This window comes from Manis javanica, chromosome 12 (genome assembly GCF_040802235.1).
Source record: "Manis javanica isolate MJ-LG chromosome 12, MJ_LKY, whole genome shotgun sequence".
In the NCBI taxonomy this organism is placed as follows: domain Eukaryota; kingdom Metazoa; phylum Chordata; class Mammalia; order Pholidota; family Manidae; genus Manis; species Manis javanica.
The window spans coordinates 5,948,946-5,973,042 of NC_133167.1; the positions used below are offsets into that span (position 1 = coordinate 5,948,946).

At 44.1% G+C, this 24,097-nt stretch overlaps 1 protein-coding gene and 2 pseudogenes across 2 annotated transcripts in view; 1 reads left to right on the plus strand and 2 right to left on the minus strand.

Moving 5' to 3' along the window:
* Nucleotides 1-882: 882 nt before the first annotated feature.
* On the plus strand, nucleotides 883-24,022 carry LOC140844918 (dnaJ homolog subfamily B member 6-like; annotated as a pseudogene).
* On the minus strand, nucleotides 5,038-6,000 carry LOC140844856 (UDP-glucuronosyltransferase 1A4 pseudogene; annotated as a pseudogene).
* LOC140843053 (UDP-glucuronosyltransferase 1A1-like) overlaps nucleotides 21,620-24,097 on the minus strand; it is a 35,523-nt gene continuing 33,045 nt past the window's right edge. For both annotated transcript variants that reach the window (XM_073217958.1, XM_073217957.1), the window contains exon 5: nucleotides 21,620-21,946. In XM_073217958.1, coding sequence (XP_073074059.1) covers nucleotides 21,649-21,946 — 298 coding nt within the window. In that variant the 3' untranslated portion in view covers nucleotides 21,620-21,648. The remainder of the gene's footprint in view (nucleotides 21,947-24,097) is intronic.

Consider the following 24,097-nt stretch of genomic DNA (forward strand, 5'->3'; position numbering starts at 1 on the left):
GTCACCCTATATTCTCTGCTTTGATACATACACAGAATATACTGTCTCTGTCACCATATGTACATGTCAGATATTAGCAAATGCCAAAAAAAAAAACTGATCATGATACAGCGGTTTATTGGAAATAACCAGTGTACCCCATTGACCCATGGCGCTATGAACATGGCCTGCAAATTGGAATTATTTTGATATACGAGACCAGCAGTTCCCAAACATCGATCAGGGCACCGGGGATACCCAAGAATTTTTTCTGGGAATTTTGCAAGGTCAAAACTATTTCAGTAATAGTGATATTTGCCTTTTTCACTCTCATTCTATCCTAGGTGGACAGACAAGTATCCCAGTTTACGACATGAAATGGGATATAGCAACAGATTGAAAGCAGACACAGATATAAGAATCCAGCTCTCTTCTATTAAGCCAGAAATGCAAAATGAAGTCACTCTTGACTAAATTTTTCAGTTCTGAAAAATATTTTCCCATAAAAAATATATCTGAAGTCAGCGTGTAATGGGTTTATTGTCAGGGAATTGCTTAGTGAATGTTTTTGATTGTTCTAATTTCTAACGGAGTAAGTACTGATAGGTACAAGCCACATAAACAAAAGCAAAAGTGTCCCCAGGTCCAAAACTTTGGAAAACTGCCCTTGACAAATGATAGGACCGTCCTTGAACTCTGGATCAGATCGAACTCCCTCCCCTGGCTCTTCCCTGCAGCAGCGCCCAGGGTAAGCCTGACATAAAGCCTCCTTCAAGAGAATCATTTTCTAAGGCAGCCCTCACTCTATTCCCAGTCGGCTTTGGAGATCACGGCCGGCCAGGTGGGAGGAGCCCGCGTGGGCGGGTCTCGGGGTGGGCGGGACTTCTGCTCCTGCGTGTAGACGTCACAGAGAGCCGCGCAGGGAGTGGGGCGAATCCCCAGTCGAGGCCTTCCGGGAGGCGGCCTGACCCAGGGAGGCGGGCGCTGCGCCACAGGGGCGCCCTTCCCCGGCGGCCGGGCCGCGTCGCGCTCACGCCCGCCCGGATGCGGCCCTTGTGGAGCGCGTGGCCGCTGGGCCTCCCCGGCCGCCGACATGCTGGACCACTACCAGGTGCTGGGCGTGCCCCGCCGGGCCTCGCCGGAGGGCATCAGGAAGGCCGACCGCACACTGGCGCCCAAGTGGCTCCCCGACGGAAACCCTGGGAACAAGGAGGCGGCCTACGAGGTGCTGTCGGATGCCCAGAAAAGGGACGACCCCGACCGCCACGGCGAGGCAGCGGCTGCGGGCGGCGGCGGCGAGGGCCCATCCGTGGACGCCTTCACCCCCCCGCGACCCCACCGACTTCTGCAGGGAGTTCTTTGGGGGCCGAGACCCACTTTCATTTGACCCCTTTGGAGACCCACATGCAGATATTTTGAGGGGTCAAGAAGCTCCCGCAGAAGCAGAAGGAGAAGCAGAAAAAGCTACACGCCTTTTCTCCACCTTCGGTGGCTCCCCGGCGTTTGGCGTTGGTTCTCCCTCTTTTGATACCAGGTTGGTCTCCTGCGGGTCTCTGAGGGACGGGGGCCTGTCATCTGTGTCCACGTCACGTGGCAGTGGGGGGAGGTGCAATTTCAAATCCGTGTCGACTTCCACCAAAATCATTAATGGCAAAAAGATCACCGCCAACAGAACTGTTGAGAATGGCCAAGAGCGGATGAAAGCGGAAGAAGGCGGAGACTTGAAGTCCCTGCCAGTAAATGGCAGAGAGCAGTTGTCGCGCCCTGACACTAATTCCAGGCCACCTGTAACTGAAAGCACACGGAGGCGTAGCAGGGCGTTGTTTTGAAGATCGCAAGTGAGCTCTGCTTTCAGAACAAGTGTACCCAAAGTTCATGAACAGTTCATGCCGCACCTACTACTCCTTCTTGGGACCACACGAATAGGACCTCTGTTTGGCTTTAAACCTGTTGTAAATATGCGCTTTGCTGTTTATTTAATACAATCCAGAGGTAGACAGTGATTATTTTATAATGATAGAACAGAACGTTCGCCACAGCACCTCCAAAGTCGCCACCATAGATTTCAAAAATGTCTTAAGATAATGTCCTCTTTCTATTTCGTCTGAAATGTGAGGCAGGTAGTTTTCTCTGGTTAAAGTTGCCAAAATAATCATTTTCTTCCGTTTATAGCACACAATAATAAAAGATAGGAATATGTTAGTACGGCTGGCTTAACGAATGGTTTTTAGTGCCACGTAAATGCTGGTGACATAGTAGGAAGTGACCGTTTGAATTGACTGTGAAGCCTAGGCTTCTAAAAACGGGTAAACCCGGCAAAGTAGATGTATTAGATTCTTATGGCTGTTGTAGTAAACTACCCACAAACTTGGTGACTTAAAACAGTACTCTTAAAGAGCTGGAAGTCAGAGGTCTGAAATCAGTTTCGTTGGACTAAAGTCAGTGTCACAAAGAACACATTCCCTGCAAAGGTTGGAGAGAAAAAAGTGAATTCATCGTGGTTATAGGGTTGTTTATAGTATCCTTTAGGACCGTTTTCAATCAGGTCACTTGACTTTAGCAATAAAAATGATGACTGAAAATTTTAATACAAATCTGATGGCTACCCTGTACAACCCCAGTGCCATGCTCAGGATGTATCTCATTTCAGATAAAGTTGACAAAAGGCAGGAATACTGGGAAGCTTGGAATACTGCTTGGGGCAACATATGCACATCTGAGAGACTCGCTTCCTCTCAGTCCGGTTTTATTACCCCCGTGAGAACCCTTTTAGGCATGGCATGTGTGCCCTTGGTCGTCTCTAAGGAAAGGTTTGCAACAGAGCCTGGAAAATGAAAAAATCTATAGGTGACGGATGTTCCCAAAGAAGCTAGAACATAAATTTTGTTGATTTCAGAGGAAAACGTCCAAGTGTTCAGTAAGATGTGGTTTGGGGTTTACTTTGTGTGGTAGGCAGAAAAATGTCCCCATCCTAATCCCTGGAACCTGTGACTACGTTATTTGATGTGGCAACAGGGACTCTGCAGATGAGACTGAACAAAGGATCCTGTGATGAAAGGATTCTCTTGGAGTATCTGGGTGGGCTTGATGTAATCACAAGGGTCTTTATATGTGGAAGAACTAGGTAGAGTCAGAGGTGAAGATGCTCTACTGCATTACAGGAAAGCAGAAAATACCAGCGCATTCCCCTCTTGTCAAAGAATGAAACTTGTTTAAAAAAGGGAAAAAGGTAACATGTCAATAGAATGTGCTACACTAAATGTTAGGAATCAAAGTATACATACTGTGTAATGGACAGAGTTCTTACATCAAAAGCCATCAGTAAGGAAACTTTTATATGGTTTTGTTTTTAAGTTAAAAGTAGAGAGAGAGACTTCATCTAAATGGTCAAATGATTTTTGCTCAAAGGAAAAAAGACAGTCTTTTTAATAAATAGTGCTGGGAAAACTGGATAACCACATGCAGAATGAAGTTGGGGTCTTACCTGACACCATCTATAAAAATTAGCTCCAAGTGGATCAAAGATGTAAATATAAAACCTAAAACTATAAAATGAGAAGAAAACAGAGGATGAAGTTTGATGACATTGAATTTGCCAAGTGATTTCTTGAATATGATACCAAATGTACAGCTGATAAAATATACAAATTGGATAATGAAATAAAAAAAATTTTTTTTTAATTTATGTATTTAAAAAATCAACAGAGTAAAAAGCCTCTAACTTTGATCTTTCCTATTTGGAGAGAATTTCCATAAACTAGAGGAGTCACACATAAGAGTACACCAAACGAAAATATAAAGAATGACAAAATCTCAAAGTGAAAAAGAGTTTAGTGGAAAATGATAACAGTTCACCTATAGTGTATAATACTTGAGAATTTAAGTATAAATGATGTTCATGGACCAAAAATACTGGTATAAGCATGTCTAAAGTTCTCCAGATGACATATGTTGTCCTGCTTGGCACCTTTTAAATAATAATAATAGATAATATTCATTGTGTGTTCATATTGACAGTATTGAGGCCAAAATGATTAGGTCACCTGCCCATTCTGGTCATTCGGTTAGAAAAATGGGTGTGAGGATTTGAACCAATGCAGTTAACTCTACATAATATGTTCACATAGAAAAACTTAAAGAGCAAAAATTCCTCTTTAAATGACTTCCTATTCTTCAAGTTTTATAAATCTAATAGAACATATATATTTTAGAAGTGAATAAATGTATTGCATAAAGGAAAAAAGCAAGTAGAATTGATTCCTGTGGCTTTGGCAAAAAGAAATGTGATGTTAGAGTCCTTTGCACTAATATTCACATTAATAAAAAGAGGTATACAGAAGTAAAACTACAAAAACTATAAAAGATCTAGAGTCACAAAAGTTAGTACTAAGTGAAAACAGCATAAATAGGCAAAAAAAGATGGCTAACTCAGTGGCTAAAGAAAACAGTTCCCAAAAGGCCTATTTCAATTAAACCCAAATATTCAGGGTTAAAAGCTGCCTCTGACGCTATTTCCTCCCATGGAATCTTATGGTGGGATTGGGTGGGATTGGTGCTATGATCAGACCCTTCTAAGGAGCCCATCAGCTTTTAGACTAATTTCATCGCTGTTCCCACCTTGACTGGGTTTACAGGCTCATAGTGTTATCTCTTCCCTAAGCCCTTCCACTCTCCTTCGTTGACTTCAGCATCCCAAGGAGAAGAGCCATCTGATACGCAGTCCATCCCTGGGACGTCCCCATATTACACGCCAGACACCAACTCTTGGTCAGGAAACGTCTTGTCAGCGCAGCTCATCTCTGGAAAACTGGACTCAATTATTTCTTTCTCCCATCACAGAGCTCCCATCTTCCCCAGCATGGTCTCCCTTGCAGTTATTTTTTGATTTCTTTTAAACTTCCGCTTCCTTTGGGTGTTTGTGTCTCCTGTGGTCATACCTTAGTCCCTTCCGAGATAGGACCGCTAACAACTATCATGTCAACAAATGCAATGCGCTAGTTCCTCTATCCTCCTAATGAACACCCACAAGCAAAACACCCCGCTGGATCAGTTCCCAGTTCAATTTCCCTGCAGCTGCACAGCTGGAGAAGAGTGCACAGCCACGAAGACAGTGCCTTTACAAAAGGGACGATCTTGGTTGAATGACACCCTTGCTTGTCAGTCCTGCCATTGACCCTCCCTTGTGCCTCTCATTTTGCTTGGTGACCAATGCAGAGCTTTACTCCACCAGTGGAGGCACTTTAACAACTTATCAAAGACTGTTAGAAGGATAATAAAAAGTAGAAATCTATACAAAGATTGGTAGATAATAAGCACCTGGAAGAAAGGTTTAAAGAAAATGTGTTCCCCCTGGAACACTGATTGAAACTGATACAGACCTGAGATAAGGGATTCCTGTTGACACAGTTTATACCCCCAATGCATGGCATGTTTGGCATGATTGGCCTGGGGTAGTTGCACACAAAGTCTGCTCTGAACAACCACAGCGATGCAGAGCCGAGAACATCCACCAGCGACACCTCTCTTTGAAGAATTTCAGAAGCAAGGCTTGAATAAGGACCATAAGAAAATTGGCAAACGTATATCAGGACCAGAGGGTAAAGCATGTTCTTTACCCTTTGCAGGAATGTCATGTGGTCTGAATTTTGTGTTAAAAATCTAGGAACATATGAGTAAGGCTTTGGGCACTATGTGCCCTCAAAATCTAATTCACATGGAATGGCACGCAAAAAATACACAGCAGGAATCGATAGGTACTCAGCCAGCAATGCCCCGCATGGGAACACAGGATCGGTTAAAACCACATCAAAGGAAGTGTCATTCAGGTGCCTGATCAAGTCCTTGTTATACACCAGATCGTTACAAGATTTGTAAATGATAACATTCGGAGGTAAATCCATCTGGCCCTGGGGTTTTGTTCTTGGGTAGCATTTTGATTACTGATTCAATTTCGTTGCTCGTAATTGGTCTGTTTAGATTATCTGTTTCTTTCTGGGTCAGTCTTGGAAGGTTGTATTTTTCTAGGTAGTTGTCCATTTCTCCTAGGTTTTCCAGCTTGTTAGCATATAGGTTTTCATAGTATTCTCTAATAATTCTTTGTATTTCTGTGGGGTCCGTCGTGATTTTCCTTTCTCGTTTCTGATTCTGTTGATGTGTGTTGACTCTCTTTTTCTCTTAAAAAAGTTGGCTAGAGGCTTATCTAGTTTGTTTATTTTCTCGACGAAGCAGCTCTTGGTTTCATTGATTTTTTCCATTGTTTTATTCTTCTCAATTTTATTTATTTCTTCTCTGATCTTTATTATGTCCCTCCGTCTGCTGACGTTAGGCCTCATTTGTTCTTCTTTTTTCAATTTTCAATAATTGTGACATTAGACTCTTCATTTGGGACTGTTCTTCCTTTTTTAAATATGCCTGGATTGCTATATACTTTCCTCTTAAGACTGCTTTTGCTGCATCCCACAGTAGTTGGGGCTTTGTGTTGTTGTTGTCATTTGTTTCCATATATTGCTGGGTCTACATTTTAATTTGGTCGTTGATCCATTGATTATTTAGGAGCATGTTGTTAAACCTCCATGTGTTTTTGAGCCTTTTTGCTTTCTATGTACAATTTATTTCTAGTTTTATGCCTTTGTGGTCTGAAAAGTTGGTTGGTAGGATTTCAATCTTTTGGAATTTACTGAGGCTCTTTTTGTGGCCTAGTATGTGGTCTATTCTGGAGAATGTTCCATGTGCACTTGAGAAGAATGTGTATCCTGTCGCTTTTGGATGTAGAGTTCTATAGATGTCTATTGGGTCCATCTGTTCTAGTGTGTTGTTCAGTGCCTCTGTGTCCTTATTTTCTGTCTGGTGGATCTGTCCTTTGGAGTAAGTGGTGTGTTGAAGTCTCCCCAAATGAATGCATTGCATTCTATTTCCCCCTTTAATTCTGTTAGTATTTGTTTCACATATATTGGTGCTCCTGTATTGGGTGCATATATGTTTATAATGGTTATATCCTCTTGTTGGACTGAGCCCTTTGTCATTATGTAATGTCCTTCTTTATCTCTTGTTAATTTCTTTATTTTGAAGTCTATTTTGTCTAATACTAGTATTGCAACACCTGCTTTTTTCTCTCTGTTGTTTGCATGAAATATCTTTTTCCATCCCTTGACTTTTAATCTGTGCATGTCTTTGGGTTTGAGGTGAGTCTCTTGTAAGCAGCATATAGATGGGTCTTGCTTTTTTATCCATTCTATTACTCTGTGTCTTTTGATTGGTGCATTCATTCCATTTACACTTAGGGTGATTATTGAAAGATATGTACTTATTGCCATTGCAGGCTTTAGATTCGTGGTTACCAAAGGTTCAAGGTTAGCTTCTTTACTACCTTGCTGTCTGACTTAACTCACTTATTGAGCTGTTATAAACACAGTCTGATGATTATTTCTCTCCCTTCTTATTCCTCCTCCTCCATTCTTCATAGGTTGGGTGTTTTGTTCTGTGCTCTTTTTAGGAGTGCTCCCATCTAGAGCAGTCCCTGTAAGATGCCCTGTAGAGGTGGTTTGTGGGAGGCAAATTCCCTCACTTTTGCTTGTCTGGGAATTGTTTAATCCCTCCTTCATATTTAAATGATAATCGTGCTGGATACAGTATCCTTGGTTCAAGCCCCTTCTGTTTCATTGCATTAAATATATCATGCCATTCTCTTCTGGCCTGTAAGGTTTCTGTTGAGAAGTCTGATGATAACCTGATGGGTTTTCCTTTGTAGGTGACCTTTTTTCTCTCTCTGGCTGCCTTTAATACTCTGTCCTTGTCCTTGATCTTTGCCATTTTAATTATTATGTGTCTTGGTGTTGTCCTCTTTGGGTCTCATCTCTTGGTAGTTCTGTGTGACTCCATAGTCTGAGCAACTATTTCCTCCCCCAATTTGGGGAAGTTCTCAGCAATTATTTCTTCAAAGACACTTTCTATCCCTTTTTTGCTCTCTTCTTCTTCTGGTACCTCTATAATGCAGATATTGTTCCTTTTGGATTGGTCACACAGTACTCTTAATATTCTTTCATTCCTGGAGATCCTTTTATCTCTCTCTGCATCAGCTTTTGTGCATTCCTGTTCTCTGGTTTGTATTCCATCAATGGCCTCCTGCATCTTATCCATTCTGCTCATAAATCCTTCCAGAGTTTGTTTCACCTCTGTAATCTCCCTCCAGACTTCATCCCTTAGCTCTTGCATATTTCTCTGCAGCTCTGTCAGCATGTTTATGATTTTTATTTTGAATTCTTTTTCAGGTGGACTGGTTAGGTCTGTCTCTGCAGATTCTCTCTCAGGTGTTGTCTGAAATATCTTGGACTGGACTAAATTTTTTTGCCTTTTCATGGTGATAGTGGTGGCTGTAGGCAGGGTGCAGGTGTGTCAGCTGGGAGAAGAAAGTCCTTTCCTGCTTGCTGGATGCCTTGCCCTTCTCCGCTGCGTGTGGTGGTTACCTGCGCTCCTGGGGCAGCCACTGGGTTAGTCTCCTAAGCTGCTGTGTGTGGTGTCTCCATCAGAGAGGTGTGGAGCCCTGCGGGGAGTGGCAGGCACGCCAGGTGCGCTCCTCCGTGATAGCGGTGCCCCTGCCAGGCAACTGTATGCCAGCAGTGGCCTTTGGGTCTGGCCCAGGCGGCTGTGCATTGGGCTGGGATTCCAGTCAGCTGCTGGAAGCACGCCTGCTCCCTCTGGCTCTGCTGCATGTGCATGCAGGGCTCTCCCGCACGGGCCTCTACTGGGCTCCTCTGGCTTCACTGCCGCCGGTGCCCGTGAGCCGCACCCGGGCTGTTCAGTTGCCACTGCTGCAGGCTTGCACAAGCCTCTCCTGGTCCCCTCTGGCACCGTTGGCACACGCGATCTGCTCCCAGTCCCTTCTGGCGCCGCTGCCCCTGGCACACGCTGCGACTCTCCCGCTACTGGGCCAGTATGTCAGGGTCCACGCCAGTTGGAGGAATGACTGGCAGGCTACTTAGTGCCGTGAGGGGCTTCAGAGCTGTGCTGCCTCCCCAGGGTTTAGGGTGCCTAAGGTTCCCCGGGATTCACAGTTGCTGGCTAACTGTGCTGGGAAGACTTCTTCAAGCTATGGGGTCCCTGTCTCTTTAAGACTTGCAGAAAGCAGTCACTTTTCTTTTGTCTCAGGGGCACTGGTTGTGGGGACCTGCCACAGGTTTTGCTTTTCCGTTTCTCTAATATCCAGCACCCTGTGCACCTTGTGTCTGCACTCCGGGTGTGGGTTTCTAGAGCTGGTTGTTTAGCAGTCCTGGGCTTTCACTCCCTCCCTGTTCTGACACCTTTCTTCCCACCAGGTTCTGGGGTGGGGGAGCATTCAGGTCCTGCCTGGCTGCGGCTTGTATCTTACCCCATTCACGTGATGTTGAGTTCTCACAGATGTAGATGTATCCTGGCTGTTGTACTGCATCCACTGGTGTCTCTTTTAGGAATAGTTGTATTTATTGTATTTTCATAAATATATATGTTTTTGGGGAGGAGATTTCCTCTGAACTTCTCATGCCGCCATCTTCCCGTGATCCCCCATAGGGGTATTCCTTATAACTTTATTTATTAATAGAGGATGAGGATGCAAGCAAATTTGTATTTGTGGTCATAAAAAATGATGGTTCCTATCTGATATTTATTTTCTCCATGAAATTGAAAAAAAGAGGAAGAAGGTCAGACATTTTAGGAAAGCACACGAAGGTTTAAAATAGTCGTTGTAGAGTGTATTGATCAAGAAAGTACAGTAGAGTTGCTAGGAAGTGTAGAGAGGCCAGTCAAGGTTAGCCCTGGGGGATTTATTGTAGAATGTCAAGTATTTCCTGCATACTGGAGTGCTGTGAGAAAAGACTCAGAATGTTGCTTTCATCCAGGATTAACCAGAGGGAGTTTAAGGTATTGGCAAGTGTTGATCATGTACACAAACTGGATAAAAGGAAAATGAAAAGGCCTAACTATTTGCGAGAAGGTGATAGGGGTCAGTGAACTGGTGGTTTCAGTGAAGTGACAGACCGTTGTGGTGGATGAAGTTGAATAAGCAAGTTGATGGAAGTTGTCATCTCATTGTGGAGTATTTGAATTCATGACTTTAGAAATGGAGTCATTATTAGTGATGACAAGGGCTACAGTGTGACCTTGGACTTGTGGGTGGCTGAGATGGAAAAGATTAGGTCATTAGAAAAGAGGAAGAAAGAAGTGAGGATGTAATATCAGATGGGTTATTCAAGTGGACATCCACCTCACCCACAGTGATGGCAAAACGTAGGATGGAGAGAAATTGTAAATTGGTTGCCAATGTCTTCAGTGGATAAGGGATGAATGATACTAATGGGAGGTAAGAGAAGCTGTTAAGGCTAAATCCAAGAGCCTTGAAGAAACAGGATGAGGTTGATAATACTATTTTGGTGAGAGGAATTGGAGGGCTTGTGTGTGCCAGGCTCTCTTGCAAGGCACAGAAAACACTGTATAAATACTGCAAGGCCCTGTCCTCTGAGAGGAGGTCAGACTATAGAAGAAGCGGCCTTACACGTGCAGTTAGTGACAGTCCAGTGAGATCCTACCTTCAAAGTATGGTGGGAACCTCAAGGAAGAACAGGTTATGTTTTAGCTGAAGAAATCATTGAAGGTTTCACAGGAGAGATTATATCTGAACTGAAGTTTATGTAGTTCCTCAAGTGGAGAAGGAGAAGGACATCACAGGAAGAATTATAAGATGTATGGCTCCTAACAATGACAGAGGAACATAAACTCAAAGTGATAGCATCCCTTCTCGTAGTAAGCACTGCCGTAATATGGAGTTCTTTATCATTACGGAGTTCTTTATCATTATAATGTCTCCATCTCTTTGGCAATAGTTCTATTTTTTTGTTCGAGAGTTCAACATTGTTCTCTAATGGGGTGATTGAAAGCATGTATCTGGTGTGTGTGTGTCCTTGTGTTTTTGGTGTTTCTCTTAAAGTTATGCTTGAAATAATATATTACCAAAAATAAATGCGGAGGTGCTCTATAAATAAATACAATGCAATCTTTGACATATTTGCTATTGTTGTTACAAACACTCCTTCAGGAAATTAAATGTCCCCCATTATGGGTGAAGTTCTGTTTTAAAGCACAAGGACACGAAGATGAACATGATGGTCTCTGACCTCAGGGAACTCATCGTTTATGATGATCCGGGAATAGGATGTGCTGGTGATGTCATATACTAACCACAGGGAATGCTATGACCTTTTTAAAAATCACAACTTATTTCTCTTAAATCCTCAGACATGTTTTTAGAATGTTGATTTATTCCTTTGCTGATTATGGAAGAGGTTTGATTTCATCAAACTGAATGTAGTTAAACAAAAATTTGGTTCAATTGGTGATCTATAATTAGACTCAAAACAAAGTATGTTTCTTCTTGAATTAAGAGCCTCCCTAATTTTGGCTTTATTCCTCACAGGTCGTGAAGATGAGAAAAGAAGTGAAGAGAATCCGAGTTTTTATCTGAAAACTTGTCAGGAGTGTGAGCAGACAGGAGTCCAAAAAGTAAGTCACTTAAACTAATGGTCCTGGGACTAATAAAATGTGAAAAGTTGTTTTGATTCAGTATTTACAAAAGTGAAGGGTGGGACCTAGAGGAATAATTAAATATCTTACTCAGGCAGCACTTTGTTTTATGTGTGGAAAGGATGTGAGTGAGATAAAATGTGCTGTGTCAGCATGCCATTCTATGGTTTGGACCTTATTTACTTTAAAATATGTGATGAATTCTTCTGATTTTTTCCCAAACTCTCCTTTCTGCCATTTTGGAATGAAAGCCCTTTGGGGTTGTTTATGTGTTTTATGTTATTGGAAGTTACTTTAAGATGTTGCTATAGTTTAACAAATGTACTAATACTTTGGATCAGTTACAAAGATTTTATATCACTTTATTCCTTGAATTGGTGATTAATTTGAAATTCTCAGTGTCTTGTGGAAGTGCTTATGAAAACATGTTCAACCTAATTTTTTTTAAAATGTACTGTGTAATTTTAGTTTCACTAGTATTAGAGGATAAATATGCTATTTTTAGTTTTTCTGCTTTAAGATGTGTTTTATTCCTGATTAACTTCTTGTTCCTTCTTAATAAATATTTCAGGAGATAGCCTTCCTCTCCAGTATAATCAGATTTTTAACTTAGAAACTCCAGTAATTCCAGAGAACAAGTTTTCATTTAATAAAATTTAATTCCACCTTTAATTATAGCTTATGAAATTTGTATAATGTTAAAACAAAGTGTTATTAATCTGTTAATTAAAAAATGTCATTTGGCCATCCTATTACGGAATAGAAGGCAAACTGTTAATGTTAATAGTCATTAATATAATGCTGGGACAATGCTTCTTTTTGCCAAAAACTTGAGTTTGTTGATGGAATTGAGTTTGTTGAGGACAGTACAGGATGACAGATTTATTGTACCTTTTTCAAAGAAATGAAGAAATTTTTCATTTGATCTGAGTCTAAGAGAAATGCTTTTCTTGGCTACACACTGTATTCTCTGCAGGGGCACCAGAGACGCGCTGTTAAAAAGCCAGAGACGACCTCGACGATTGCTTGAAGAAACCCCTGCCGTGAAGGTAAGGACTTACCACATGGGTGTGTGCGTGTGTGTGTGTCCATGTCTCCCGTCAGCCCGTATGCCATGAAGGTAAGGACTGACCACATGGGTGTGTGCGTGTGTGTGTCCGTGTGTGTGTGCCAACTCAATGAATTTTTGTGTGGTGGTGTCAGCATTTTATTCAGCTCTGTAGGAACTTGTAATAAAATTAGTGTTGGATCAAAATGATCCATATTTTTGTTTCTTTCAGCCAGACTCTTCACTAGCATAATTTTTAGGTCTTCTCACTGCTGTTACTTTGTGGACACTTTCACTTACCAAGTGACATACTATTAAATGTCTGGGAGACTGTTTTATTGCAGAACATAAAAACAACACTTGGTACCAACAATTATCTTAATTGTAGGGTCATTTTGCCTGTATATTTGACTGTTACATTTTGGTATTCTAAGTTTTGAGAAAGATAAGAAAGCAAGATAATTCTCCAATAATATTTTAATTGAGTTAGATTATCAAACTTCTCACTATGTTTTCCTTTTGAAGAGGTGATTGTTTTATAGGACAAAATTACCACAGTTAATCTGAGTGGAAGTTATAGGACATGGTTTTTCTTTGGTGTGAGGTATGATTTTTGTGAGGTGTTTTCATTTGTTTTATTTTCACAATACTGCTCAGTTCATGGGATCCATTTGATGCATCATTCTCAAAGCTCCAATCCCTTTCTTGTCCAGTCATTCAGTAACAATACCCTATATTTGACTTCTGATTATCATTTGTGTCAATTTGGTTACACATTATTTAGGCTTTTTCGTATACTGTCTTTTTCCCTATGAAATTCCTATCGAAATAAAGTCTTCACAGACCTTTGTTGTGAAGACGACACTGAGACGGGAATCACGATTCATCCTTTTCCCTCTTACACTTTCTCTTAGCCGAGGCCTCACTAAATTACATTCTTTTACCTAGATTTTTCCATCTAATTCTTCTGGGTAGTTTATCATCATAGTCCTAAGTTATCCAGAGGCTTTGAACTACTATGCAGTTGCTGATTTTATTTTATCATGGAAGGATGCATTATGTATAATAAGGCTGTGTGCAGTGTGTGAGGAGTTTGGGAGCAGAAGACTGATTAGTCTTCAGAATTCTTTCCTTCTGTGACTCTCAGTAGTTGCTTTAATTTAATTAAAGAAGGAAACCCTATTTGATCTGTGTGTGGAAGTAGTTTTTTCTTTTCCTTGAATGTCATCCGCAGTAAGAAGTCAGGCTCGGCCATAGAGTCCGTAGGGTTCTAAGGCCTTTATGGGGAGGTTTTGTGTTGTTGCCGCATAGAAAGCTGAAATGCATGGCCTGTAGGTTCCTGGAGTTCATGAAACTAGTAGTGTGTATATTCTGTGAATTCGTGGTATACATGCTACAATCTAAAAGATACTAGACTCTCCTCTTACTTGTATACTATCCTAAATTCACTCATATTTGTCTTATTTTATACAGCCTTATTTCTTATATCTAACCAATGTGATGACTAGGAAACTTGTCAAATAAGACATTAACAGCCAAATGAAAACAAACCTATATACATTGAAGCTGACTGAGCTTATTTTATGCTTCCTGCTGTGGGAACTTCCACTTAAAAACATTTGTAATAAGTCATGTGTTCAAATGCACACTCAAATGGGTAGAGAATGTCAGGCAGATGGAATCACATGTGCAAAGGCCCAGTGGCAGGTAGGAGCATGGAAGCAAGTGGGGCTGAAACAAAGCCAGAGCAGCTGGGGCAGAGAGAGCAGGGAGCACAGGGTGGGGAGAGTGGGGCCGGACTCCTTGGAACTCCAGGTAACCCGTTCTTCCCACAGCTACTGTCACAACTTTCATGACTTCAGCGACAGCTGCCCACCCAGTCTGGCCACCCTTCTATGCTGCACTGTGACCCAGACCAACTTTCAAAAATTCAAATCTTGAAAAATCCACTTCTTCCTTAAAATCCCCAAAGGTCTTCAGATGCATGGTGCAAGGACCTGCCAGCCCTGCTGCTCAGCAAGGACAGGCGAGGCAAGATCACTAGGTGACCAACTGCCAGCTTCACCAGCTACGCAGCTGTAATGAAGAGGGTGTAGTTGGGTACAGGAAAGGACAGACAGACAGACTGATGGAGTAGAATGAGGCCCAGAAACAGACCACACGTAGACAGTCATTTGATTTGTGATAAAAGTGACATGGCAAACAAGGAATTGGGAGGTTAATAAACTCTTCAATAAATTTTACTGGATCAATTAGGGGATCATAGGGGAAAATGGATCTCGACTGCTCTCTTGTACCAAAGATGAAAATCACCCTGGATACATTGCGGATCCATCTGTGACACGTAATGTAAACACACTTAGAAGGAAACAGAAGAGGACATCGTCATGACTTTGGAGTAGTCAAAGATTTCTGAGACGGGACAGAAAGGGCATTGACCTTATAGCCAAAAACCTATAAATTGAACTTTATTAAAGTTAAGGACCTCTTTTCTTGAAAAGGCACTCTTAGGAGAGGGAAAAAATGAGATGGACACTGAGAGAAGATACCAGCATTACATATGCCCAGCAAAGGACTTGTGATCAGCAGTAAAGAACAACTACAGGCAGAATAAACGGTTCTCAGGTCCCACCACGGACCTACTGAGCCAGAACCTCTCGGGCTGGAGCCCAGCAGCAGTCCGCATTCTAAGAAGTCCTCTAGGGGGTGCTGATGCTCCTGTCCACACTCGGCCCAGCCACGCAAGGCCCACCCCAGTTCCATTACGCGTCCAGTGCCCCCTTCACCGCCCTCTGGCCCAGCCCCCTACCACAGCTAGGAAGTCTCACTGGCCACGCATCTCTGTGCTCTGGGTCTGGGTGTCTTTGCTGCTCCATGTCCACCTACTTCACTCCTGCTCATTATCCTTGTAACTCAGCTCACATGCCCTGGGAAGATGGCTGCCAAGCCCACTGGATCAGAATATAGAGGAGCTTCGAAATTGAGAAAGCCCCAGGCCCCAGTTGTTCCTCAGAAAGATGGAAACTCCTGGTGTTGCCCATCTCTGTACCCCAGCACCAAGCCTGGTGCCTGTGATAGTCACTCGTGTGCTGACAGGATGGACGCAAGGAGCCCCGTGGCCAGTCTCAGAAGCACAACTGAAGGTGAGGAGGCCCTACCTCGGGCACCTGCAGGCAGCGGATGAGAGCATTCATCACAGAGGGCTTCGTAGTGCCTTCTCCGTGATGATCGCAGAGGCCAGTGCTTTCCGCGTGTCAGAACCAGCCCCAGCTGTGCCTGTCTGTTGACTCGCTGTCCATGATGTCGAGGAGGTTTGTGACTTGTTGGAAACTACGTGAGGGAAAGGTGGCATAGGTGCGGGGCTGAGATGAGCATCACAGGAAGTGCTGCTGTGCCCGGGCCGCCCTGACCCCTGTGCAGCTCTAGCTGTGCCAGAGGTGTGATTGGTCATGGACCTTCCTGTCCACTGTACAGGTGGAGGCACTGAGACCTCAGTTGATGGCTAGGACTTGCCCTCAAGGAGTTGGTGGCCCAGATGGGGCAGGAATGTGGGGAAGGGGTGACTCACCTCTGTCATCGTTCCAGAGGTCCCAGGTCCTCTGCTGCCTCTGCCAGGTCCCCATCTGAGTCTACTGCTGTTTCTTCCATCTCTTCCTCAAGCTCTTTAGAGATAAACAATATTTGTAAAGTAGTTGGTGTGTTGTCACACCCTAAGAGGACCCCAAAGAGTCATGCCCTGTATAATTGCCTCCCCTTGAGGGTGGACAGAGCCTAAGACGTGGTGAGAGCCAATGGACTAGGGCAGAGCTGACGGGGAGCCACCGCCGTGACCTCAGTATGTCAGACAAGACTCCATCTTTGAAGACTGGAGAGAGACATTCTGCTGGTCTTGAAAAGTGATCAGCCATGATGTAAACTACCTATGGAGGGAGCCACGTGACAAGGAATGGAGGATCTCAGTCCTACAACCACAGGGAGAACTGGACCCTGCCAACGACCACAGAAGCTTGGAAGAGAACTGAGCTCCAGAAAGGAGGTGGCCCAGCTGACACCTTGAGTGCAGCCCGTGAGACCCCAGCCTCCTGACTTAGGGAAACTGTAAGATAATGGATGGGTATTGTTGTAAGCCACTATGTACATGGTAATCTGTTGCACAGCAATAGCTAACTGATGCACTTGGTTAAGAAGGACCTCCCCCCTCCTCTTCCAGACACTGGAAACGAATGATTGATGAGAAAGCTACCTTGTCACCTCCCACCTTTCCCCTCGAGGGGCTCTCACAGTGTCAGCAGCTTCTTAAAGGTTGACAAGCAACAACCCAGCTGTCAGGATGGAGGATTAAGAGCCCCCAGATCCTTTCTTCTCCTGTGCCATATTCCTCAATCCTCAAACTCAGTCCTAGGGCCCTTCACCATCCTCCACTTTCCCCTTCTGGAAATCCTTAAAACATCCACTTTGTGACCTAAATACTGACCTTTACTCAGTGTCCTTTCCTGGATGGAACAAAAATACACCATGAGAAAAAGCCCTGTTCTTCACCGAATACACATCAATAGGAATGTGACAGTGGCAGGATGGGTTGTCAGAGTGACAGTGGGCTCCTCACTCGTAACTCAGACAAGGAATGGGTCTCCTGGCAGGTTGGAGGGGTTTCATCAGAATCATCACTGTTGAGTCCCAGGCGCTTGGAACTCTCAGATCCAGCTGCCTCCCTGAGTCTGTGTCAGCTGAGGGCCTTGAATGCACAGGCCCCTGCAGTAAGCACCCCACATTGTTGTCATTAAACATTCTGTTACCACATCTGTGGTGAAGTAGGGTGGCCTGCCTGGAAAGGGAAGTGGTGGGAGTCGGGTGAGTCACATCCAAGCCCCCTGGCGATGTAGTCATAGGAACCCACAGTGGGAGGCGGTGGCAGTGCAGCTGGAGGTGGGGGTGACAGGGTTCCTGGGGACAGGCCTCCTCCGCCCGAAGGACTGTGTGGCTTGCGGAGTGGGGAAGGGGGTTCCCACTGGCAGAGTACTTGGGAGATAAAGAACCTCAAGGACAGACAAGAAGGCAGGACCCTGGTTCCCTGAACCAAGGGTGGGACTCAAAGGACTCCCCCTGTGGCTGAGAGACGGTCCAGATCGGCAGATCCAGCAATGAAGGATTGGCCTTTGGAAACCTTTCCATGCATTTCAAGGCTCAGAGCCACTTGCTCCAAGACGGCTTAAAGTTCCCACTTGAAGTTTGCGTAATCTGCCGGGAGGGAGTTCCACGGCATCTGCTTGCACACCTGTAGCACCAGGGGCTCATTACTCTCGGCGGCCTGTTTCTAACATCCAGGGATCTGGGTGGTTCCCATCTTTGCTCCGCCCCACACGTCATGAATCATTCCTCTCTCTTCCCTTTGGAGACATACTAACCCAGATGGGACGGACACAAGAAGACAGTTATTACACGCCCCTGCTCCCAGGGCCCCTCTGCCCTACCTGCTCCTGTCCCATCTGGGCCTGCTTTTCTCTCTCAAAGATGATTCAAGGGACATATTTGCAATTCCCCAGCCGCTGGCTGTGTGCTTGCTGTGTGCAGCTAGGAATGGCCTATCCATGCTGCGGTGAATATAAGGGTGTGTAGACCCTGGTGTCCCTCTGAACTTCCAAAGACCCAGCACGTGAAATAGTGTGGATTTAGGGCCAGGAGTGAATATAGCAGTTAACCATCGTTGAGTAACAAGCCACCTCAAAGCTTAATGACTCAAACAACCATTAATTACTGTTCATGAACTCTGGCTCACTTAGCTGACACTGTTGATCCGGGCCACGTTCAGCCAAGCACAACTGGGGTCACTCATGCATCTGTAGTCAGCTGGTGGGCTGGGTGAAGGCTGGCTTCCCCCAAGTGTCTGGCACTTGGCAGGCTATTAGCTGGAGTGACGAGGTGACAGGGACGCACGCCTCCTGTGTGCAGCAGGGCTGACCCAGGCTGTTCCTATAGCAGCTGCGCGGGCTTCCAAGAGAGCAAGAGAAACAGCCTAGACATGGAGTAGCACCAGTCCCCTCGGCCACATTTCATCAGCTGAGGTCACAGGCCATCGGGGCCTCAACAGGTGGGGAAATAGATCCTTCCTTTTGATGAGAAGAGCTGCAAGGTCACACTGGGAAGGGATGGCTCTCGGGAGGGGTGGGGAGAGGGGCCACTTACACACAGTGAGCGCACAAGCCGTGGCAAAAGGTGAGGTGCCCCTGAACACCTTATGTGGAGAGGACGCTAAGACGATGAGGTCAAGGAGGAAGAAGTGGGCTCTGCTTCGTTTTCCAAAAGGAAAATACTTTCCTGTGTTTTTGAGATTATGACAATAATATTTGCCTCACATACGATCCATTCATGGAATCAGCCACTTCTATGTGCTGTCACTCTGCAGAGCTCCCCACCTCTGCTTCTATGGGAACTACCTTGAAAATGAGAAAACACTGTGTCTGTAGAAACCTGAGAGCTAAAATGCATGAGTGAGCCAAGGCAGAAAGAGGACAAAATGGAAATAATGTACGTATGTGCAGGACACATTTGGGGGCTTCTCTCGAGTTCTTCCCTGACCCCTGGGGCTACAGTTAAGGGTCCTGGGGTAAATGTGTTCCTGTGTAGTCCCGCCCACAACACTCCTGATTGGACAAGGCGGAGACAGCTGGACCAATCAGCGTTTTCCTCCCAGGAATTCAGAACTCTGGGTAGGCGAGAATCCAGTCTATCTTCCGTGGGTCCTGTGGGACCTTAGTGCCCAGGGCTCAGGGAAGTGAGGAGCAGGGAAGGCCAAGAGAAGAGGGTGGAGGACGCCAGATGCAGGACGTGCAGAGACCGGAAGAGGCCAGAGGCTCCACCCAGCACCACAGAGGCTTGGCCGTGAGCCTCACGTCCTACCTTAGCCTGTCACCTTACAAGAAGACCCTTCTTTGCTTAGTATCCTGAGTTGGTTTTCTTGCTTTTGAACAAGAGGGCGTAGGGGCTAGAAACACAAAGGTGCAGAGGAGCAGGGGCTGGTGGGAGGTCAGAGCAGCCCAGGGCCCTTGAGAGGTAGGGGCGGCAAGGAGCCGCGGGCAGAGAGGCCAGGACACGGTCCCTGGGTGGACAGGGAAGGGCCCTGAAGGAGGCGGACACGGTCCACGAGTCATTGCAGGACTCAGATGGGGAGGGATCTGGGGTGAACAGCTGTGTCCAACGGAAGCCTAGGAAAGGAATGACGGGCTGCGGTCAGGAACCTAGCTATCCACGGGACCCCAGCTCCGGTTTGAAGCCTACACATTTAAAATGTCTGTATGTAACACAAAGCAGCAAACAAGCCAAGGTGTGAACGAAATGAAAGGCAAAGAGCAGGTAGAGAAAGTCCAGGCTGCCGGAAGCACTCCTCATGAATGGAATGAACAGTCTTAACGAGGCCTCGGCGGCTGCCCCTGTAGTAACACAGGCGAAGGGGACTCTCCAAACAGAAAAGACAAGTGGCTCATCAGTTTGAAGGAAAAATACAATCTCCAATAGTAAGAAGAAGAGGAAGAAAATTTACAAGAAGATCCCACTTTTCACCTATCAAACTGATAGTTTTTTCAAGATATTTGTACTGAAGAGGGTGTAGGGACGTGGCTCTCTCACACTGATAGAACCTCTCTGGACGCAGTCTGCGAATATCTCAAACCATTTGCCTAGGGAAGCAGCGCTGTGGTGCCGCACTCAGATCCCCTTCACACCCAAGGGCCCATCTCTGCCACTGCACCTGCATTTCTCTCCTGCGGGCTCTGGCTCTTAGAGCCCCTCCTAGCCTGCCCTTTGTCTACCTGCAAGTTGCAGGGAAATTAATGCCACCTGGGAGCTATTTGATTGTGTTATAAAGCCCTTTCCCATGGATGTCTTTATGAATATGTGCTGAGACCTAGCTAGGCTATTCAGTGAGGCCTTTTATATAAAAGAAAATAAAAGTGAATCCACCCAGAAGTAGCAATTAAATATATCCTAGTGTATCCATGCAGTAGACAGATACTTCTTGGCCACTAAAAACACGTTATACAAAAACCTAGGGAGAACACTCCTGATAAAGTGAAAAAGGAATGTTAGAAGGGAAGAAAAAGGCACTGGATGTGTTTGCTATAGTTGCAATGTTTTATATGTATATGGATTTGCCAAAGTGGTGACTGTTCAGTATTTTGGGGAAATGTGACTACCGGAGAGTTTTATTTTCTGGTGTGTGTATGCATGCACCTCTATATTGTTCAAATTTTCTGTCATAATCATGCACTACCTTTATAATTAGAACACACAATTTAACAACAAATAAATGTAACAACAATGAAGACAAGAACACTTTAGAAATATAATTTTTAAGAATTCATATGTCATTCATTGTGGAAAATATCAGAGAAAATAAACTTGCCAGACACTGCTTCACAAATTTAGATCCATTTGGCACAAGCAATGATTATCCTTTCAAGGATGCCACCCATCAATTTTGTGCACCATTCTTCTCCCCCAAAGTCAGACATAACACACGTTCTTGAAAGACTCTTTCATTTATTTCATTTATTGAAATAAAGGAATTACATCATTGCTTTATTTCAAGCACTATGCCCTACAAGAATAAACATTTCCTTTTTTAAATACACCAAGTGACATCTGTGAAGCATGAGCATAAATTAAGCTGCCATTATCGGTGAAGGAATTGAGCACAACCATCTACAGAAGTCAGATGACAATATTAGAACTGTGGTTTCAGCAGCAGCTGGGGGACCATCTCTGAGACCTGGGCTCCCAAACCAGTCCCCATTTCTGAGAAAGAAAAGTAGTGGAGAGTGAAGGTGGCCTGTCCAACCCTCTCTCTCAGCAAGTCATTTGAAAGATGACAGGTGTAGTCCAGATCAGAGATCCCCAATGGAGCCGAACTCATATTCACATATCTCTACCTTCAGATGTGACTGTCAATTCAATAGTTTTATTTTAAAATACACTCTGGGGTACCTAGTTTATGGCTGAATATTTCTTTCATAATCACATGAATTGAACACTGGCTCTCTTTGCAAGTTTGGGTCACCCCATTTCCCACCCACTTCTCAGTGTGCCTTAGATTTGTGAGGTTTCTTAACCTGCGCTTTCTTCCCAAAGCACTTCCGGCAGCCGAAAGCACAGCATTTGTATGTGATGAAGACAACTGCCAGCACAATGGCCAGAAGGAAGCCCATCACGTCCAAAGAGTGGTACTGGTACCAGGTGAGGTCGTGGGCCGCGGGGCGCAGGTGCGGCGCCCCCTTGTGCCTCATCACGAACTCCACCCAGAACACAGCCAGGTCCAGCGGCTCCATGGGGCGGTCCTTGTGAAGGCTGGAGAGGTTCATGATGCTCTTCTTATAGCTAAACAGCAAGACAGCATGTGAATGTGCGGAACCCCCACGGGAGTGAACCGCCCACCCTATGTGCCTGCTTCCAGTTAAGAACGGAACCAGATTTTAGAAACTTGGTAGAGGAGATGTATTTCTATTAGTCAGGAAAGAACACCCAAGCCCTCAAACACACACACACACACACACACACACACACACACACACACAATATTCCTTATCGCTAAAACAAAACCAAAAGAAAGTAGAAAACTGGAATCCAAAATTAGAATATTAAATTATTTGAAATTTGCTTCCTACTTTCTTTTCTTTTTAGTGATATTTTTGTAGTAAATTAGACTTTGCATTGTTTGTAATAAGATAAATAAATAAAGGAAAAGGTCATGGCACAAATTATGAATGGTTTCCTGCTGCTAGTTGGAAACAGTCTCATTTAGTCAAAGTAAAAGCCATTTTTAAGTGCCATCTCCAAGGTGCTGTACACTTTCCATTCAGTTGTTGAAACACCGAACTATCCAAGTGTGACATGCAGCGTGAAGCTGTGCCTATGCAGTCTGTTACGCAAGATGATTTCTGGGTTGTTGTTGTTTCTGGCCAGTGCTGATGGCTAAATCAGAATCCCCAGATCCCACATGGGTGAGATGCTTCCCCCCGTTAGTGTGGATGCAAGAGAAGAAAGAGGAGAAGGAAAACAAAAAGAGAAAGAGAAAGAAAGAGAAAATAAGACATTTTTATACAGGAATAATTCTGATCATTGCTGTCCTTAAACATGTCCATCATCTTACTTGGACATGTTATTATAATGAAATATTAATACTTGGCCATAAATCCTCTTAAACATCTCCCTTTTATATAAATCTTCTCTTAAACAAGATTTTCTTGGAACTTTCCGTCATTCATTCAATATTTATTGAGCACCTGTTATGGCCTGCTTGCATATCTGATGTTGAAATTTATCCATTATTTCTCTCTATTTTCTGTAGGTATAGTCCCAGCTTAGAGTGTTGGGAACATGGAGATTCACAATTAGATAGGGCTGGCTCACAAACGAATAGGTGAAGTTAGTTATTAGTTGATAACTGATGGATTCATGTCTTTAAAAGATAGTAATGCAGTACAGAACTTCTACCAAGTCATTTTTGGGTTACAAGCAGTTGTCTATACCACCAAGCAAAAGCTCAAAATTATACTACTAACGTAAACCTCAAGAAACCTCAAGTTTCATCAGCACGTGGAGAGAAGACAAGTTTGAATCGTCTTCAATGTGAGCCACGGAGCCTGACGCTTGCAAGCTGTGCCGCCAGAAGAGGCCAGCTGGGCTGAGAGGATAAGAACCTCACACTCAGCGCTGGGCAGATGGTTACCAGGCCTTTACCCAGACTTACGTGGACTTTTCTTTTTTATGCATTGGCACCACACCCACATGAGCACCACCCTTTCTTCCCATCTTCCCTTGTGCAGGCTCAGTGTGTCCCCAACATGTAGTGTCTCCTCACATCTGAACACACTCGTGTCTTCACATCTGTCCTGATGTGTCTTTCAAAATGAAGCAACTACAGGTGAAGGCTGCTGCTGACACCCTCCCCAACACACACACACACATACAAACACATTACTGTTGGATGAAGTCTACCCCAGCCACCACTTCTTTCCATAAGACTTTGATCAGCCTATTACTAGTGACGTTGACAGTAACAACACATTTCATGGAGATCCTTTGATCTGATGGCTTTGCCTTTTGAATCATTTTCAGAGCATCATTTGAACAAACTTGTCTTTGCTTTTATTATAAACCTTTGTAATACCATATAATCCACCCCCTCATTTATAAACCACCATGGACCAAGTTTCTTACAGGTTTCAGTGATGGGAAAAGCCGTACTTCTAAGCACCTGATTTGTGTTTATCTTGTGGACACCGTGCCTCTTGTAATGGGATAGTTTTCTCTTTGCGGGAATTTAATCAGATATCTATTATGGTGACACTGTTTTGTTATAAATAGAACTTTTAAATCCACCAAGGAGATTAATATTTAAAATCATTGCTGTGATACATTCTGCCAGAATTAAAGCATCCTTTTATAAAATGACTCATAACCCCAATCATCTTACTTGTAAATTATATTTTTACATATTTGCTTTTGCAGTTGAATATTTATTGTGAA